At 38.7% G+C, this 22,032-nt stretch overlaps 1 protein-coding gene across 1 annotated transcript in view; it reads right to left on the minus strand.

Moving 5' to 3' along the window:
* SND1 (staphylococcal nuclease and tudor domain containing 1) overlaps positions 1–22,032 on the minus strand; it is a 484,576-nt gene that overhangs the window by 266,927 nt on the left and 195,617 nt on the right. Inside the window, exon 12 of the mRNA XM_036759444.1 lies at positions 18,436–18,536. Coding sequence (XP_036615339.1) covers positions 18,436–18,536 — 101 coding nt within the window. The remainder of the gene's footprint in view (positions 1–18,435; positions 18,537–22,032) is intronic.

Consider the following 22,032-nt stretch of genomic DNA (forward strand, 5'->3'; position numbering starts at 1 on the left):
TAAACATGTGCGCTGAAACTGTAAACATCCACTGCGACTGCGCAGTGAGATATAGGGATGAGGGGTTGCAAACTTGTGAGACTATTGCTGGCAATATGCTTTCTTTGTCTGATGCCCTATAAAACAGGTGGTCAGTGGTTAGTGAGTTGGGGGACCTTTTATGATTGAATGCACAAGCTGGGATGCTGTGCACCTTGATCAGCCCCCATCAAGGATCAGGAGGGGGGAATCTGTGTTTGCCTCAACCGGCCCCCACTGAGGCTTGAGGGGATTTAGGGGAACCCTTAAAGGTTGAATGCACAAGTTGTGCCTGTCTCGATTGACCCCATCAAGACGTAGGGGTAGTTGCACCCCCTTCTCGCTGGCTCCTGCGAGAAGGGTGATTAGGGAATACTGTAGAAGTTTGTAGTGCTTCTGTTATCAGCAATACTGTGTTAGAGAAAACTAGACTAGAATAAAACTTATTATTAACCCCTTTGAAACTGTCTTTCTTATCTGACCAGATCAAGAGTGAACCTGTTAGAGGCTGGAGTCCAAGTCTCCAGTGCCTCCTGTGTGTCATCTGTCTAACAGAAGCAAACCAGATTTAGCAAACACATATAAAAGACTTACTAAATAGAAGGTATTTTGCTAGATTTTTAAATTAAAGTAAGTAAATTATCTGTCAAACTGAATCAAATTGGACAACCAATATGGTCCAGGACAATCACTGACAAAAACCCAGACAACTACACAGTTTTGCCCACCAGCTCCCCAGCTGCTGGCAAAGCTGTTCATGTGTACAAACTGTTCCATTCATACAGGTTTCAAATAGCTCGTGTTCATCTTTACAGGTCATACACTGGGGGCAAGTAGCCCTTCAGGGAGGAATAAGAGCCCATGGGGAATGATACAGGAGTAGGGAGAGAAAAGGACTGAATATCAACTCAGCTGTTTCCAGAAAGTCAGATGACATTATGACAGGACAAGCTCCTTAAAATACCACTACACATATCCATAGACTGGCTAATCAAACTTACTCATTTTCCAGTTAACTGCCAAGGACACAGGGAATGGAAAGCATTACAGAAAAACAGTTGGCTGGACTAGAAAGCAATAGACAACCCCATTCTATTATTTCACTTTCTCTACCCTAAGTTCCACCCAACACCAGAGTTCCACTGTTAAAACAAGTTCAAATGAATTAACTTATTCCCTAAGAAGGGAAATAGTAAAAGAACATACCTACAGATCTCCCATATCCCATATTGCCCTGCTATACTGTTTCTTGAACAGTGGTACTAAGACAAGACTATTTATATTAGAAAGCTGTTCAGCATCGCACCTAAAGACAAACAAAACGTTCTCCCAAATCACTCAAATTACATGTGAAATTAAGAAATAAGCTAAGAATATTGGGTGATGAGAAATTTCACATAATGGCAGTGGTTCTGCCAAATAAGCTTGGGATTAGAAGAATGACAGTTTTAAAGACAACTGGAGGTGAAGGGTAGCGTTCTTCCATGCATTTTTCTATCTACCATAAAATCTGTAAGCTGAACATGAAGTCCAGATTGGTCTGGGACTCTCCAAGGCAATTCTTGCCCCAGCAAATTGCATAGCTTCAACATCAGAAATCTACAACAAAAGAATGCTTGGGAGCAGAATGCCTGATGCTGCCTCAAATCCTCCCTAGTCACAGAAAATGGCCTAGCTACTCACGGTGAAATGAATGTGAGTTTTAATCAATTAAGTTACCAACAATCCTCTAAGAGCCAAATCCAATGCCCTCTACTCAGCACTCGGCCTTCATCCCCTTGGATTTCTGCTGCATTTTTAACTGTTAATCACACCCTTCTAGAAATTTCTTCTAAGTTGACAAAGATATTGCATTCTCTTCATTCTGGTTTTCTTTCTTTGACCATGCTCTCTCTCTCTCTTAACTGATTGTACCTCTTGCATGATGTTTCAGTCACATGCTCTTCAATTCTCCACCTATACTTTTTCCCTTGGCAATCTGAAACACTATCGAGACCACACATATTTCTTTACACACTTGGCTTGTAAATCTCTTATCTCCAGCTCCAAATTCACCAGTGAAATGCAGAGACAGAATTCTAACAGCCTATCTGGAAAATAAAACCATCATCTATCCCCTAAAACTCGTTCTTCCTGACTTCCCCAGTTCTATTCTAGGATCTGCTTCAATACCTTGGCTTAAAATTTCACTGCCATTTTTAACTCCTACTTCCCCATCCATATGAGTCAAAAATCATGGACCTGGGAAGGGACCACTCAGTCCAATTCCCACATTTTATAAAGAAGAAAACTGATTCACAGAGAATTACACAGGAACACAAAGTGTTAGTGATGCATGTTACCACAGAGGTCACCTAGTTCAACCCATACCTGAAAAGGAATTAGATTTAATGTAATGTAGTCTATTTGATGACCTCCAGTAGTAGGGAATTCACTACCTCGAGGGAAGCCATATTAATTACATTTATGAAGAGATTTAATTGTAGTTATTTCTTTTCTTCCATTGAGAGAAACACACCTATAGGTTTTAAGTGTAACTTCCATTCACTGTCCCCTCTGGCGCCAAGCAAAACAAGTTTCATCATCTGAGACTGGTACACTACTGCACCATGTCCTGTATGATGCTACCATCTAAGTAAACAGAACCTTCAATTCTCAGTCATAATGACCTAGGCAGGTGAAGGCTATCGCTCCTGGGAAGACAGGGGACGCCCCAATGCTGCTAGCCCATAGCACTTAACAACTGGGATGGAAAGAACGAGTGGTAGTAGCAATTAGCTGTGTGCTGCTCAGGACAAGAAACTCCCTTCACAAAATGACCACTGCTCTACCCCCACCTATCCCATTACCATCTACTCTTGATCTCAGCACCGGCTCTTCTTAGGGACTATGTTATACAGGGCAAGGAGAGTTGACTGTTCAAGCAAGTACTACTGTGGACTGACTGACTAAACTACTCAACCATCCAGACTTCCATTACTAATGACCTTTCTGCAATACCTGCTTTGATCAACTGAATACCTGAGCAATTTGTACTTTCCCTGTCTGATGACTGGAAAACTCCCATCCACTTACAGACCTGTTCTCTCTGCCACCATCACTCAGAAACCTCAGTTTCATTCTAATAAGAGTCACTCTAACCACAAATATAACTCCTTCTGGATAATTTTTTCTATCATCTGTTGGCCTCCAGATGCCTCTCACTCTCCTCTAAAGGATATTTTCTGGGTAATATCTTGGCTTTTGTAACATTGCTCTTCCCTAGTCCACCTATTGTCCACTTCAGAGATGTCTAACTCTTTTCTGAACATGCAAAAAAATTTGAGCATACACACTAAATGTATATATTTATTTGACTGATGTACTACTGTCCTAATAATTAAATGCATGATGAATTTATACAAAAAAGAAATTTAAAAGGATGAGTTATTTTATCTCATATTTTATCCAACATGTTGTCTTTGAATCAATAGGGAACCACTGGAGTTTTACTGAGTAAGGGAAAGGCATGGTCAGATCTAAGCTTTATCACCAGCAGCTACGTGGAGGCTGGATTAGAAAGAAGAAAGACTTGGGGGGAAGAGTGGGGAGGGGCTAAGAGATCATCAGGAGACTGTTGCAATAGTCCAGGTGAAAGGTTATGAGGGTCTGAACTTGGGTGAATAGAAAGAAGAGTACACAGAGGTAGGAATGATGATACTGGCAACTGATTAAAATACATGAGGCGAAGGAGACTAAGGAATGGAGTGATAAACACCAAGGCTGGGATCTGAGTAACTATAAGTATATATTAACAGGGCAGTGTGGGAATAGAAAGGATTTTGAGGGAAAGACAAGGTATTAAATAAAATGTGCAGTCTGTTGCAACTCATCCATTCCTACTCAACATGTATGACTCACTCTATCTCACCCAAAACAAAAACGGGAGAAGTAGGACTCTTACTCACCAATCATTGCCCCTGACTGCAAAGCTCTCCCCACCAAAGGGTGTCTGACAGTCATGAGATGGTGGGTATGCAGGGTGGAAATGCTATAAAAAGGAGAGTAGGAAATGACCCATCTTTCCACCTTCCAAATGACTGATTATATACCTTTTGGGTTCATGCCAGGAGCCCCAAGCCCCACTTTGTAGCCTATTTGATGCCTGTTTACCAGTCTCCTTTGTCCATAGGTGCTTCCCAAAACTCGGTACTGCAAATTCTTCATTCCCGGTGATCTTACCCAGTCCTAATAGAATTAATTATAATTTCTGTGCAAATGTTCCCAAATCTATATATTAGGATTTTATCTCCACTCCCACATTATCCACTGTCTGATGCATATTTCCACCTCAGATATTAAGTCAGCATTTTAAACTCAAGCAGTCTAAAGGTGAACTTCTTACCTTCCCATCTCATTTCAGTTCTTAGCCAACCTTCCTTCCCTATTTCTGTGCATTGTAACGGTGATAAGAACTTGAAAAGTGGTAGGCCCTTAAGTAAATGGAAAGAAAGTGATAGATACAAGAGATGTTTCGGTGGTATTATTAATAAGACATCACAACTGATTAAACGTGAGGGCTGAGAGAGATGACACAAAGGCAAAAAATCTGGGAGTGTAAACAGTTGAGCTGGGCCCTAGACAGATATTACAAAATTTGAAAAAGAGCTGAAGTTAATGGGGAAGATGGCACAATCGATAGAGTATCAGGTCAGGAGTCAGGAAGATCTGAATTCAAATGCAGCCTTAGACACTGACAAGTTGTATTTCCCTGAGAAAGTCATCAACCCTGTTTGCCTCTGTTTTCTTATCTGCAAAATGAGTTGGAGAAGGAAATGGCAAACCACTTCAGTATCTCTGTCAAGAAAACTACAAATGGAGGCATGAAGAGTCAGGCACAACTGAATAGAAATAATATTAAGCTCTATTTTGGACATACTGCATTCCAGTTGCCTATAGGATATGCAGGTGAAGATGTCCAGCAGACATCCTGGTGGTATGAGACTGGAGCTCAGGGGAAAAATTAAAGACAGACATATAGATTTAGGAATCATAAGTATATGAATGACAACTGAATCCATGCAAGCTAATCTATGAGAATGAGAGAATACAGAGAAATGAGAGAATATAGAAAGGCAAAAGAAGAATGCCTGAGGAAAGGCCAATGGATTTGGCAATTAAGAAATCGCTGGCACCTTTGGACAGAGAAATAGCAAAGGGAGAGAATGTTATCCTTCTTTCTTCAAAATACAGCTGTTAACTGCCATGGTAAACTGCCGTTATGACTTGCCAAGCCCCCTCCACATAGTACACACCAGTTTCAACAGTTCTCTCCTCCCTCTCTCAAGGAACAGGGGACAAATAAAGCAAATCTGTGGACATTATGACAAAACCAGGCCTACGTACCCAGTTTATTATTAGTCTGACATTAAAAACCAGTAAAAAAAAACACAACAAAACAAAACCACCCGCCTACATAAAAACACACACTCCAAGTCAGAAAGAAAATTGCTAACAGCATCTGGAGTGATCTGCTCTGACAACAGCAGTAGCAGTTAAAGTAATGAAGCCTACTGAAGGCAGAGACATGCATGGGAACACAACTCTAATAGGATATTTCCAACTCCTCTTCCCTCACTCCTCCTTTTCCTTGACTTCCTTGCAGCTTTTCCACACTACTGACCACCACTTCTTCCTGCTTATGCTTCTTTATTGCTCCATTTTTATGACAGTATTATCTCCTAGTTCTCCTACCTATCTGACCGCTCTTTCTCAGGCTCCATTACCGAAGCCATCTGATACCAAGTTCTGTCCTGGGAATTCTTTGGCCTTTCTACGTTCTCTTTTTTGGTGACTGCACAGTTAAAAGGCAAATGTTTCAGTAAAAAAGCATTAGTTCAAATAAAGAGAGATATGAAGCTACTCCCCACTGAAGGAACAAACACATATCTCTGTCAGGCTCAGGTTTCTCTGACAAGCTCAATACTTATCAAATACCCAGGTCAGTTGAATCCATGGAGTCAGTTTTATATTCATTATGTTCCTTAACTAGACTAAGAACAAATTTTGCTTTCTTGATTCTAAGAAGACATAGGGGAGACTTCCTGTATATAATCACTACTGTGTAATATAAGCAAAGCATGGAACCTAAGCCCATGACAGCTTTGACATCTACAGATAAATATCTGCCATTTACAATTCTAATTTTTTAAATTAAAATTTTTACTTTCAGTTGCAAAATCTATTCCTCCCTTCAGTCCCTTCCTCGCTGCATCAATTGAGAAGGCAGGCAACATAATACCTATTGTACATGTTAAGTCATGCAAAACACTTCCATATTAGCCATTACATAGGGTTTTAAGGCTTGCAAATTACTTTACATTCATTATCTCATTTGAGCTTCATGACAATCTTGTGCCATAAGCAATACATGTATTCTTATTTCCATTTAAAGGTGAATAAACTGAAGCCCAGAGAAATGGATTGACTTCTCAACTATTCCAAACTAATAATCATCAGAGGCAGGATTCAAATCCACATCTTCCTCACTCCACATTCAATATTTGTCCATTATTCACAAGGCCAAGTAAAAGCATAAGAAGCTAGAAAATATTTTTCATGTAATACTTCCTGGCTTCATTTCAAAACTTGTTAAAGCATAGCACAAGGCAAAGGGACAAACATTTTCTTTCCCCTTCACATTCTTTTTTCTAGTCTTTTATTTTAAATGTAATCTAGACCCTGGAAGCCCTCGATGGATGACCTAATCTTCCCATAGTCATGCACTAAGTGACAGGAAGGAACAAAACACATTTTAGAAGGAGCCTTCTGAGCAATTCAAGAGGAAGGTAAAAGATTTACATTTTGGTTCTTTACAAATAAAGGAATTTGCATTCAATGAAATTATGTAAAATGTGTATGGATTATAATTCCTGACTGGTATGATATTGTCAAACATAATTCAAAAGCTCAATGGAATCCTATCTTGGGGGAAGGGGCTCAGGTGTTAATAGTTTAGATTTAAGAAAGAATATCATATGGGCAACATATCCAACCTAAAGAAAGGCAGACCCAGGATTCACAAATTTAGAGTTTAAAGAACCTTAGAAAATCATCCAGTTCAATACCCACATTTTATGAATGTGAAAACTGAGGTTAAAAGAAGGCACATGACTTGCAAACAAGACCACACAGGCAAAAAGTAGCAAATTGGCATTTGAGTCTAGATCCAAATCTAGTGAAGCAAAATAAACTCCATTTTGACCTTGCAATACACTGATTATATACAATTCCACAACACCCAAGACTAAATAATTTAGTCTATCAGGGCCAAGTTCTTCTCCATCAGATAAAGAATCTTTTCCCTCCTTAAAAAGTAAAAATAATCCTTTCTAAAATTCACAGATCTAAGGGAATTGATATTTGGTCTCTTGAGTGTGGCATCTTCAAAATGGTCTCTACATGAAGAAACAAAAAAAATTTTTTTTTCAAATATAACAAGGAAGCCTTAATTGAACCAAGAATACATTCAAAATAAGTGGTAAGGGGAAGAAACAGATAAGGTTGTTTGAAGGAAAATAACATGGTTTATGAACAATTTTATAAACAGCAACTTCGACGTAATCACCACTATGAGGAAAAAAGAGAGAATAAAGATAGACAACTGTTATAAACAAATGCTCTTGATGCCAAGTAATCAAAATTAATGCTGGGGAGTTCATGACACACTAAAAATTAGGCTGCCCACAACAGTCTGAGATGTGACCTTACAAAGGAACTAGAGTTGATAAGGCATCATTTACTGGTAATATATCTCCCAGTAAATCAATACATAAAACATACTGCTGAATACCACCCCTACTCAAAATCCTAAGGAAAAAAAAAAGCTGCCTGTCCTGATCCCAAAGATGGGAACACCCTTTGCTCAAGAAACTCAGGCTAAAATACCAGACTTTGAGGAAACAGACAAAATGATATCAATGACAGCAATCTTATCAGGTCAGAAAATGCTAGTTGTTATTTAAACAACAGCATTTCAGAGAAAGATGGTTATTTCAAAGTTAAACTTGCTTTCTTTTTCATATAATTAAATCTTTAACTACCCTGTAAAAATCTGCCCATGACATTTAAAGGAATCTGTTATAATTTTCAAATATATTGATAAACTTTTCCTTTAACTAAAAATTTTCCTTCCTTTGAAATTTAGGAGTGGTATTAATAGAAGGATGAACTATAAGAGAAGGTGGATATAAGGTTCATAAAAAGATATAATGGCTGCCTTCAAATCAAGGATTTTTTTTAATCTATAGACTTCAAGTGGGGCGGGGGGTGCAATTACCTATCCTCATGTGTATATATAAGCACATGAATGGGGGAGGGTTTGGGAGGAATGGGTGTTGCAAATTTGAACAAACACAACTATTGTGAGTTAAGACTCACAAAGTAATAACCAAGTTATGTTTGGAGTTGCATAGACCTCTGCTCAACACCCTTTCCAAGTGACAATAGTACTCCTGTTCATAATTCAAAGCATGCCTATAAAAGGTAAAAGTCAAGCTAACTTGAATGGCATCATCAGTGTCTGAAAAATACATAAAATCTATCTGCCTCCCAGGTATCATGAAGCAGACTAGAGACTGAGTTTATAAAGCAACCTGAATTTGTATAGAATGGGGATAAATTCTCATAGTACCTATCCACACCCCTTCAATGCTGCATTCAATGGGAAGAACATCATCATCATCACCACCATCATCAACAACAACATTATTTCTAAATCCCAATTCCCACAGCAGAACCTACCATCACAATAAACGCAAGTACTCAAGCATGGCACCACTTCCCCCATTAGCAAGCCCCTGGTCAAATCAACCCGAACTGTCCAGTCAATTCCTTAGGGAAAGGATCATAAGCTCAGACAACTCAGCCAAAAGCAAGAGGAACCACGGGTCAAACGAAAAGAAAGAAGGAAGAGGTGTCCTTTAGAAGATGTCAGAGCAATTCTCACTAACAAAAAATATATTCCCATCTCACCTACTACACTTGCAAAATAATGATCGCCTGGGGATTACTTCGCATTAACTAAAGTTAAATTATTTTCCAAACTTAAAACCTAATGAAACAACCCTAGGATAAACAATTATAGTAGGAAAAACTGTGTTCCATTATATCAAATTTTTTTGCGTCTTGGAAAAAAAGCCCTACACAAACACAAAATATTGTTGCTCAGACTCATTAAGCATCTTGTTCTTCTCTACCTCCTAACCAAGGTAACTGCAGGGGCTTTCATTACTCAGGCCATTAGATGACTCTGGAATTTTAAGTTACTCTTTGAAATATCTACGACTCACAGGTTATTTAGAAACACAGTATCACTGCATTAACAACTGTGACAGAGCCCTTGTCTCATCAGGATAGAAAAATCCTTTTCCAGGTGAGTTTACAGCAGTGAGGGTCCTTTAAGTGGGAGATGGACAAGTACCTGTAGCTTTACTCAAACTGGGATTAAGTATAATGGGCAACTCTGCAAACATCTTCTCAGACCAGATTTCCATGTGACTTCCTGGTACTTCAGCACCACTAGTTGGAACTCTATTTCAGGATTCCCTTGCTCTGCAGACTGGACCCATAATGGCTTCTCCAAGTATTCGGTGGCTTTGTAACTGTTCCTTCTACCCATAAATCTCACCTTCACTTCAGCTGCACCAGGCAACCGCAGTGATTTGTCACACCTCAGAGACCAATCCGAGCATTGCCTTAAATACAAACAACTCCATCTAGGCCGTGTCTTCGCACCATTTTCAGGATATACCTGCTCTCTCTTCTAAATCCAGCAGTGAGAGCCAATGATCTTTTTTGCATTCTGATACAATGTTAGGTCACACCTTCTATTGCTACTCCAATGTGGCACCCTTCCTCTCCCTTCAAGATTCCCAAATTATAACCTGAGTGTCAGACTGTGCTTGCCATTTCATTCCCAGCTACACACTGTTATGACTGAGTGAAAAAGACAGATTTCTTTCATTTTCTGAGAATTATAGTTCTTGTACCAAGTTGTAGGAGTTAATTAAAAACTCCTAAAGAGTTGTACTTCTTATCAAGTTAACAGGCTACCCCAGGGCCCAACTTCATCCCATCAAAAGTGATATAACACTAACCATCTTCTGATTCTTTGCAATTCACCCTTTCTGTACAATGTCTCAAGACTCATTTCATTAAGGTTTATTTCTTCTTCATTTAAAACACATACGTTAATTCGACCATAGCCTATCAAATTTTCTCTAATGCCTTTACTTACCCATGAGCTGCCAAAAAAGATAATTAAATGTCCAAAAGGTATTGCATTCTCTCCACTCAGGTTATATCAAAACACACAAAAAAGATTGTCATCAATCTTAGCAGAAAATACAAGCTGATTTGGTAGAGTCTCAGATGTATCATTACAAATATGCCGAAATGATTTTCCAGATAAATAATTGGATTTTCATGCAGAGATGATGATAATGAAGTCATCCAGAACCGAGCAATCCACCTTCTCCCACATTCAGCAAGCAATAATCAAGGGACCCACGCTGTTCGTGCATTACACATGGCATTCTTAGGTCTTCTCTATACGCTGAATCTCAAAATATCCAAGTTAGAATAAGGTAAGAACAAGATGTGTATTTTCTTTGGACCCAGAGTATGCATGATTTAAGTCACTGTCAAAGGAGCACCGTGTTATAAAATCAAAAGCAATTCCTAGAAACAAATACTATACCCAAACCAAGAGGTAAGTTCAGTTTTTACCTGACTACCCTCTAAACTATAATAGACAAAATAATACAAATGTGTCTGTTACTTTCAGGATAATACACTTGCCTACCTCTGCCATACATAACAGAAGTATCACAAATATATAATCCAAGAAGATTATTCCTATTCTGAGTTGCTCTTTCTGAAGGATTTAAAAAGCAAATGTATTTTCTTGTCTTCCTTTCAAAGAAGTTAGCAGGAAAAAAAATGCATCCCCAAACTTCATTAATATTATGAAATATAAGAGATAAATCTGTAGAGCAGTACACTGGCTGCTACCCAAGCACTAGTCTCTCACAAAGCCATTTACATTAATGCTGTTACTATGCTTTCTCAGAGGCTCAGAGAAAGCCTTTATATTGTACTCACTTGGTTATTGAAGTTACTGAATGGGGAAAGGGGAAGTCTTTGAGGACCTGGCACAGAAATAAGAGGTAGTGTGTTTTAAAACAATACAAGATTTGAAAAACAAATGAAGGATTCAGGTCTGTAGGAGTGAATACCTTAAGGGTGGAGAAATATGCCTGGCTTCACAAAACAGTTTTTAAGATCAAAAGCTACTTGAAAACTAGGAATGTATGTTTACATAGGAGTCTGAGTCTTTCTCTAACACAGTGCCATGCAAATTAGGATATATAAGAGTTAAGTGTGCTGCAGAGTATCCCATGTGGTTCCTCCTATGACAATAGGGAAAGACTACAATGCTGAGAAAAGCCTTGCACTAGTTACAAAGACAAAGCTTTATCTACTCCTTTTTATACAGGTGTAACGTGTATATATCTCTAGATAAACACAAGGAGATGATAGGATTACATAGGAAGGAAACCTCACTCAAACACTGTGTGCATTAAACAATATAGTACATAATCAATTTAGCAATATTATGGCAAATATCCATGACTGCTATTTCAAAGATTAGACTAAGTACGCTATAGAAAGATGTAAGCATCACAGACACACACACACACACACACACACACACACACACACACACACACACAAATGTATGCGCACGCACGCGCACAAACACCCCCCCCCCACCTTCCTAGAAAGTTTTAGTACAAGTACAAGCTGATTAGTGGCTTCTGGTGGCATTTAATAATGTCCATTAAGCAGTTATATATTCAGATAGAAACGAAAGTTGTAACTAAAGTATAAAAGGCCGAGGACACAATAGTAGTAGGCATTGAAGAGAAACTGGGGAGGTGGAACTGACAGTGACAATAAATGCAGTTACTAAAATTTAGGCAATTCATAAGACAGAGGGAACTTCCTGGGCTAAACACAGGCATATCTAACTTGAACCTACGCTATTACTCATCCCTTGTGCACTGCTTGTGCTTCTTTCAAACCAGGACTCCTTCTACCTTCTACTATGTACAAACAGCCAGGCTCCAGAACAGTGAAGGAATGCCACTCTGTTCTTGGGAAACAAAATAAGTGAACACAAAAAAGACCAAATACCAACTGGAAAGACGATAACCAGTTTCTTTTAAAGTACCTTTCCTGTAGGAAAACCTTTCCTGGCCCCTCCAAAACCTCAAGATAAATGAAGTGTATAAAGAGACAGAAAGAACCTTGTTAAAAAACTAAATAAGTGGGGGCAGAGCCAAGATGGCAGCTAGAAAGCAGGGACTAGCATGAGCTCCCCACCGAGTCCCTCCAAAAACCTATAAAAAATGGCTCTGAACCAATTCTAGAACTGCAGAACCCACAAAACAGCAGAGGGAAGCAGGGCTCCAGCCCAGGACAGCCTGGATGGTATCTGGGTGAGGTCTATCCCACACAGAAGTGGGAGCAGAGCAGAGCCCAGCATGGGTGGCGCGGACCAACCAGACCAGGAGCCGGGCGGAGTATTCCCTAGCTCCCTGAATCAGTGAGCTGCAGCAGTTACAAGACTTCTCAACTCACAAACACCAAAGACAACAGAGAAGGTTAGTGGGAAAAGCTGCAGGAGTGGAAGGAGTTCATGGTTCGGCTACCACCCTGGGGGCAGTGGAGGTGGGGCAGCTACAGAAGTAGAGTTGCAGTTGCTTCCAGCCCCAGGCCCACCTGGTGGGAGGAATTAAGTGGCAGATCAGAGCAGGAGTGAAGAGCCTGCTGAAATCTAAGTCCAGTCCACGTTGGGGGTTCTTGGGGAAGGAGGAGTGCTGGTGTGGCAGAGCTGGCGCATACCCTCCAAGCGTGGAACATAGTTCTCTTAACTCCACAAGCAGTCATACCCCACTGAAAAACTCAAGGGTCAAGTTAGTTGGCTGGGAATATGGCCAGGCAGAAAGAACGCACCCAGATTCAGTCTCAGACTTTGGATTCTTTCTTTGGTGACAAAGAAGATCAAAACATACAGACAGAAGAAGTTAACAAAATCAAAGAGCCTACAACAAAAGCCTCCAAGAAATACATGAACTGGTCCCAGGCAATGGAAGAGCTCAAAAAGGATTTGGAGAAGCAGGATGGAGAAGTAGAAGAAAAATTGGGAAGAGAAATGAGAAGGATGCGAGAAAACCATGAAAAACAAGTCAATGACTTGCTAAAGGAGACCCAAAAAAATACTGAAAAATATACTGAAGAAAACAACACCTTAAAAAATAGACTAACTCAAATAATAAAAGAGCTCCAAAAAGCCAATGAGGAGAAGAATGACTTGAAAGGTAGAATTAGCCAAATGGAAAAGGTCCAAAAGACCACTGAAGAAAATATTACCTTAAAAATTAGACTGGAGCAAGTGGAAGCTAGTGACTTTATGAAAAATCAAGACATTATAAAACAGAACCAAAGGAATGGAAAAATGGAAGACAATGTGAAATTGGACTACCTGGAAGCCATGATCAAAAAAAGAACGTTCAAGAAATTATCAAGGAGAACTGCCCTGATATTCCAGAGTCACAGGCAAAATAGAAATTGAAAGAATTCACTGATTGCCTCCTCAAATAGATCTCAAAAAGAAATCTCCTAGGAACATTGTCGCCAAATTCTAGAGCTCCCAGATCAAGGAGAAAATACTGCAAACAAGCAGAAAGAAACAATTTGAGTATTGTGGAAACACAATCAGAATAACCCAAGATCTGGCAGCTTCTACATTAAGAGATCAAAGGGCTTGGAATACAATATTCCAGAGGTCAATGGAGCTAGGATTAAAACCTAGAATCACCTACCCAGCAAAACTGAGTATCATGCTCCAAGGCAAAATATGGACTTTCAATAAAATAGAGGACTTTCAAGCTTTCTCCGTGAAAAGACCAGAGGTGAATAGAAAATATGACTTTCAAACATAAGAATCAAGAGAAGCGTGAAAAGGTAATGAAGAAAAAGAACAAGAAAAAGAAATTGCAAGGGACTTACTAAAGTTGAACTGTTTTGTTTACATTCCTACATGGAAAGATGATGTGTATGATTCATGAGACCTCAGTATTAGGGTAGTGGAAGGGAATATGCATATATATATATATATATATATATATATATATATATATATATATATATATATATATATATATATATGTTTATGTGTATGTGTGTGTGTGTATATATATATATATATGAATGTGAATGTGTATGTATGTATGTGTGTGTATATATATATATAAAGAGAGAGAGACAGAGCAGACACAGGGTGAGTTGAAGATGAGGGGAAGATATCTAAAAGAAATAAAATCAAATTAAGGGATGAGAGAGGAATATATTGAGAGAGGGAGATAGGGAGAGATAGAATGGGGTGGATTATCTCACATAAAGGTGGCAAGAGGAAGCAGTTCTGTGGGAGGAGGGGAGAGGGCAGGTGAGGGGGGAATGAGTGAATCTTGCTCTCATCAGATTTGGCCTGAGGAGGGAATGCCATACATACTCAATTGGGTATCTTACCCCACAGGAAAGAAGAGGGAAGAAAATAAAAAAGGGGGGGGGGATGATGGAGGGGAGGGCTGATGGGGGTGGAGGTAATCAAAAACAAACACTTTGGAAAGGGGATAGGGTCAAGGGAGAAAATTCAATAAAGGGGGATGGGTTGGGAAGGAGCAAAATATAGTTAGTCTTTCACAACATGAGTATTGTAGAATGGTTATACATAATGATACACATGTGGCCTATGTTGAATTGCTTGACTTCTTAGGGAGGGTGGGTGGGTGGGAAGGGAAGAGGGGAGAGAGTTTGCAACTCAAAGTTTTAAAAACAGATGTTCAAAAACAAAAAAAAAAGTTTTTGCATGCAACTAGAAAATAAGATACACAGGCAATGGGGCATAGAAATTTATCTTGCCCTACAAGAAAGGAAGGGAAAGGGGATGGGAGGGGAGTGGGGTGACAGAAGGGAGGGCTGACTAGGGAAAAGGGCAACCAGAATATATGCCATCTTGGAGTGGGGGGGTAGGGTAGAAATGGGGAGAAAATTTGTAATTCAAACTCTTGTGAAAATCAATGCTGAAAACTAAATAAATAAATTTTTTAAAAAATAATTTGCATAAAGGACAAAAAAATACTAAATAAGTTTGCCATGAGAAATGCATTTTAAGACATGGTCAATTTAAGATTCTGCTTTGTTTGAAAATGCATATTTGTTCCAAGGGTTTTATTTCAATTTTTCTTTTTCCAACGGCTAGAAGGGGGGATAGCTTACTCTCTCCCTCTCTCTCTCCCTCTCCCCCCCCGCCAAAAAAGAGGATCATTTAATGTACAAAAGAAAACAGAAGCCCAGAAAGAAATACAGACAAAGCAGGGCAGCTTGAAAAGCTGCATATAAATGAAATGTACTATCTTTTCCCCCGTTCTACTTTGTATAGGATACTTTGTATTATTTAGGATTTGTTAAGTTCAGAATAAAATAAAATGAAGTAAAATATGGACATTTAAAGGAAATTAAATGAGTTTTCTGAAATTAGAACTAAAAATACCTGAGACAGCTATAGGCAGGCATAGGTAACCCAAGAAAACCCTTAGTCTTCACTGAAGATTTCCAGGAGTAACCAAAGGATGACATTTTAATGATTAAATCTAATTACAAAGACAACTAAATCAGAAGAAGAGTTATTTAAGTATCTTAAATACAATAAAAAGTAATTAATAAGAAACAACATCTTGACGGCTTGATGTTATAAAACCAGGACTGAAAAGATAAGTTAATTCCTCATCCAGGAACAAGAGAATGAGGAAGGATTCAGGCTTTGTCTTTGCATTTTTCTCTTTAGATTGACTTGATTAACAAATAATATCTCTGGCTAACTCCACAGTAAAGTTAATCAAGAAAAAATTTTAATTTATTATAACATTTCATTGATTCCCCAGAGGGCAAGGGATGAAAAAAATGATCCTTCCAAAAGGATGATGAACTGTGCATCATTTCAGAGAATTTATACACCAGAATGAAGAAAAAAAAAATAGAAGTAAAAGTGTGAAGTCACTCAATCTTAAGACACAAACACTGACTCAGATTGAGAGCATCTAAGACACTTATTCATATTTCTAACTAGATCTCAGGTTCTCTTTTAAAAAACCATCTCATTGACTTCTTGCAGTGTTGATCTTTGGGATCTCTGGGCGATACACCTACTCTACTGACCAAAAGGGAATCAACAAGTACAAAAACTATGACACAGAATCTATGATAATCTATTTGTTGAAATCCCTCAAGGTATATGCAAATCCAGGCAGCTAGGTGGTGCAGTGGATAGAGCACCAGGCTTGAATTCAGTAAGATTTCTCTCCCTGAGTTCAAATCTGGCCTCAGACATTTCCTCATCTGTAAAATGAGCTGGAGAAGGAAATGGCAAACCACTTCGGAATCTTTGCAAAGAAAACTCCAAATGGGTTCATGAAGAGTAGGACATGACTGAACAAATATGCAAATCCTGTCAGCATTTCAAATGTGCAGCTTGGATTCTCCTTCAATATTGGGGCACGCTTAGCCTTTAAAAATTTTTGAAATTAATCAAGCAGTGAACAGGATTTCAGATACTTTCCATGTGTGAATGTGAAAACCTACCACTGCTCAGTTTTCATAGAGCCCTTCATTCTGAATTTAAGTTAGATACTCTTTTATTTTAGTTCTAACCAAATTGTTGCTGTTTAGCAGTTTAAGTTGTGTCCAACTCCTAGTGACCCTGTGTGAGACTGTCTTGGCAAAGATAATGGAGTGGTTTGCCATTTCCTTCTCCAGTGGATTAAGGCAAACAGGGTTAAGTGACTTGCCCAGGGTCATATAGCTAGTAAGTGTCTGAGCTTGTATTTGAACTCACTTCTTCTTGATTCCAGGCCCAGCACTCTATCCATTGAGCTCACCTAGCTGCCTTCTCTAACCAAATTAGGCTTATCTAAATACAGCCATCAAGAAGAGAGGTTTATCCCCAACTGATACCTTCAGAGAATCACAGGACTAAGAGAAGCACCAAATTTGACCTCAAAGCCCTTCTGAAATAGGGCAGCACAAAATCAATCCCAAGATGCAATCTATTTCTGGAAAGGGAAAAAACACAATAGTAAATCTGGATAATCCATGTGAGGTTTGACATGAGAATGAGAAGCATAAGAAGTTTAGACTACAGATAGCTATTCACAAGGGCCTCTGTAATCACAATCAGTCACTAGGAGACCACAAGAGAAGCCAGACCTTCAGCAGTGATTACATGATGCACAGGTTTTAAAAAAAAAAGTTCTTTCAGGTAAGTATGGTGTGTTCTGTTTAAAGATGAAAGTTCTTTCAATATGTAGAACACAAACAGACCTACTACAGTAAACACAGCAGCAGACACTCCTTTCCAGATGTGTCACAGAGTAAGCAAAACTAGCCCTGAGGCTAAGGGGGCAGTAAAGAGTAACAATTCTATATTGGGATACCTTGATGTCCCTTGTCTAGAGCTAAGAAAAACAAGGTAGCTTTGAAGGCTGATTCCTTGTGGTAGGACCATGAACACCAAGGTGTTAAGACAATTCCACTATCTGGTGAGGCAACCTACTCTTTTTCTCTCATCATAATGGCCCTTAGAAGAAAAGAAAAATATCATTTTGGTATCAAACAGTATTTAAAAGTATTAAATAAAAAAAGAAACAATTATTCTCTTCCAGGATATTTTATATAGGGTGAGGACTGTTACTGAGAATGGACTGATTATTTTAATATTTATTGTAGAAGCCTAGCCCAGCAATATACCTCCTTCCCTTCCACACAACTCCATAAAAGTCTCTTTTTCATTAAACATTCTCTAACCAACAGAATACCTTAAAAATCAACATTGATGGATCTAACACTGAAGATTTTTAGCCTTTACATAATCGCTATCCATTTCTACATTGAAAAAATAACTACTTGTCTTGATTGTTTTTCATTTCCATTTTAAAATATGCAACCAAAGAGTAAAGAATCAATACTTTCTGTATAGTACCTAGGGCATGGAGTACCTACAATAAATAGCACTATTAATAGTACTAATATACTGCACACAGTAGCAAGAACACAGATCCCCATATATCTGAAATAATAACAACGAAAGTATGTGATTAGCTAATGAGCAACTTTAAAATGATTTGCAAATATACAGTCCTTCACAGGCATATAACAATTATATGCCACTTTGTTTTTAAAAAGAGTTTTCTGCTACTTCCTTCTCTCTAGTACCATGGGGTGTCTGACTGATTTATAGCTAGCAAAGTCACTCACATTCCTCCTATGGTGACAGTAGCACAGGTCCGCTCTGAAAAGGCTGGCACAGTCTCAGTGGCTGCGCTTGCTGGTCTGATATAATCCACAGTCACATTGACCTGAAATGAAGGGAAAAAATGAGTTAGGGTTGACTAAACCTAACAAAATGACCTCTGAACATCCAATTTTTCCAAAATAATGAGAATTATGATAATTCCATTTGATCATAACCTTGTAGGTCTGAGCACAACCTCATTTTAAAAATGAAACCAAGGTCCAAGGAAAATGACTTGCCTAAAATCAAATAGTTAAGGGGAGAAGCAGGAGTACAACAGAACACTTTCCACTGTACTACTCTGACTTAAAAAAATATAAAGTCTATGACCAGAGGCATAGTCTGACAATTACATGGTAATCAGCTTGGAAACAAAGGCAAACAGAACATTTAAGGCTAAAACTTGACAATTTTACATATGCAAAGTGATAAATCCTAAAGACCAATGGCCACCTAAAAAGGTTACAGGACACTGAACAATAAATGGGTTAAGTTTTAAAGTTCAGCATTGCTGGGAGAACCTAGAGGAAAAAAAAAATCAAGATATTAATGCAAGGCATATCAATTAAACAGTGAAGATGAGACATAAAGAACTTTTAGTCCCCCAACTCAGGTAGTTAACTCCTGCAGTTCATAAGTGGTCTACAGTCACACCTATATAATGTGGGAGTTAGACTAGTGTGTCTGACTGAGGTCATTAACCCTCGCAACTTTGAAATTCTGTGATTTGTTTATATATTCATGCATGTATGTATGTGCACATGAAAATGAGATTTCAAGTAAATATAGACATCTCTATTAACATATACACATACTTTTGATTTCTTCTTAAATAACACATATCATTTAAAGACAACATAGGTAATTGTGTGTACTGACTACAAAAAGATGGATAAGTGCTAAACAAGCAAAAATCTCATTTATTTCCTATTTAATAGAGATAGGTCTATCTTCATTTGACATCAATACAGAGGCATGTTCTTGCAGTTACTTTGTGTGTGTGTGTGTGTGTGTGTGTGTGTTGGGGGGGGGGGGGGGTTTACATAATCAGAACTCGCAGATGACTTAAGGGATTCATATGAACTATAAAGCTCCTTTCCCAATACATTTTCTCTCTCTTACCTTTAATATTTTGTTCCCGCCCCATCCTTGTACAATACAAGTGTGCAGTAGGCTACTGAATCAGTACACTGAATTCCAAATTCTCTTTTTATTAGAATTATTAGGATATCTTGTCTGAACACTATAATCAGGCAGATACATATCCATCTCTCTTTCTCTTCAGGCAGGAGAGCGTTTGTACCGAAAGATTTGCCGTTGTTCACTCCTTTCAGCGTGGTCCAACTCTTCATGACCCATGACCCCATTTGGGGTTTTTTTGGCAGATACTGGAGTAGTTTGCCATTTCTCTCTCCAGCTCACTTTACAGATGAGGAAACTGAGGCAAACAGAAACATGTGACTTGTTCGGATTCACACAGTTACTAGGGGTCAGAAGCCAGCTTTGAACACAGTGATAGGAATCTTCCTGACCCCAGGTCCCTCATTCTATCCAGCGAGCCATCTAGTTGCCAGAAGATGAGCAGGCACCATCTACTTCCCTCTGGCATTGTACTCCACACGCCAAAAAGGTTATATTTCCACCTGATCCAAAACTGCACAGAGGGAGGAGAGAACTCATATCCTATTTTGGTTCTTTTGCTAAGACAGATGTTCCACCCACTAAAGAAGCATAAAGTGTTAGAGTTACTCTAACTCATACCTTAATAAAAAGAATTTTCACTAAAACAAAGGTGACAAGTAGTCAGCATTCTCTGCCTGAAAACCTCCAATGAGGGAATGTTACAGGCTCCAGGGGAAGTCTACTCCACCCTGGGATAGCTCTGGTTGTGATGTCTAAGTTATACTCCTCTGCGCCTTCTACTCACTGCTCCTGATTCAACCCTCTGAAGCAAAACAGCCCAAGCCCAATACTTCTTTCACGTGACAACTCTCCAAACGCTTGAAGACTAGCATGCCCCATCCGAGATTTCTCTGCTCAAGACCAAACATCCCTAGTTCCTTCAGCTCATCTTCAATATGGTATGACCTCAAAGTCTTTCACAATATACTGGAAAGCCACCTTTGATATTCTCCAGCTTATCTACGACACTCCTAGAACATGGTGCCCAGCATTAAACAAAGGGCCCAGGAGTGGTCTAAACCAGGTAGAGGACAGGAGCATTATCACCTTCTTATTTCTATAAGCCAGGCCTTCTTTTCTTAATGTAGCTCAAGATTGTATCAGCTTTATTTTTTAGCCAAACCATCCTATTGAGCTTGTAGTCTAATAAAAAACTCAGATCTTTTTAGATGAAAATCTTTCTAAACATGCCTCATTCATCTTGTATTTCTGAAGTTAATTTCATAACCCAAGTATAAGACTCTACATTGTGTCTCTATCAAATTTTACATTAATTGATTTGCCACAATGTCCTAGATGGCCAAGATCTTTCTGGATACTGGTTAATATACAGCATGGCAGCCATCACTCTCAGGTTTATGTCATCTGCAAATCTGATAAGGATGCTACAACTTTACCTGAGGTATTTATATGGTACAGGGCTATGGTAGGCTACCACAAAATTTGTGCAATTACCCAAGTTTGAAATAGAATTTCCAAGGCTATGGGACATACAGTATTATTAAACCATATAAGAATCCAGAGATACTGCTTACTAGAACACTCCTTTGTTTCATGCATAATGGATTTTCTAGGACCTACAAACAGCACTCATCAAGGAGGCCCTAGGATCTCCATGACTTGGATCCTTCACTTGATATTGGATGAATTCCATCTGCTATCACTCTAGCTTTTGTCCCCCCTGAGGAAAAAGGGGTCCATGGCAAAGTCCAGATATTCTACCACAACTGTCAATGCATATCATTGCCCTCTGTTTGAGAGCTATATTATTACAAGCCAAATATATCTATTCTTTCTAACCCCTTTGCATGTGTGTGTCAGGTCAATAATTTATAACACCCTAAAAATCTGAGAACGTAGGATGGCTGCTAGCAGTCATATGGCAATAGCCAGGCACAATCCACTGCAACTTGGAAGGAGGTTCGTGAGCCTCTGCACCCCTTTCCATGCTGACAATGAACCATTAATTACTACTTCTTGGATTTGGCCAATAAACCAGTTTCAAATCCATCTAATGGTACTACCATCTATTCTGCTTTGTTTGGTCTTTTATACAAGAATAGTAAGAAAAACTTATATGAAAATCCCTTGCTAAAATCCAATTAAACCGTAGGTACTGCATTCTCAAGATCTACCAATTTAAGTAACTGTCAAAAAGAGATAATGAGGTTTGTCTATCACAAGTTGTTCTTGATGAAGTCATTTGGATTCTCTATGATCACCACTTCCTTTTCTATATGTTCACTGTCTCTTTAAGAAATATATTCTAAAAACAAAAAAACAAAAAAAAACAAACAAAAAAAGAAATATATTCTAGAATTCTGGCAGAAATCTAAGTCAAGGTTACTAGCTCTAATCTGAAGGCTTTTTCTCTTCCC

This window comes from Trichosurus vulpecula, chromosome 5, assembly GCF_011100635.1.
Source record: "Trichosurus vulpecula isolate mTriVul1 chromosome 5, mTriVul1.pri, whole genome shotgun sequence".
NCBI lineage: Eukaryota > Metazoa > Chordata > Mammalia > Diprotodontia > Phalangeridae > Trichosurus > Trichosurus vulpecula.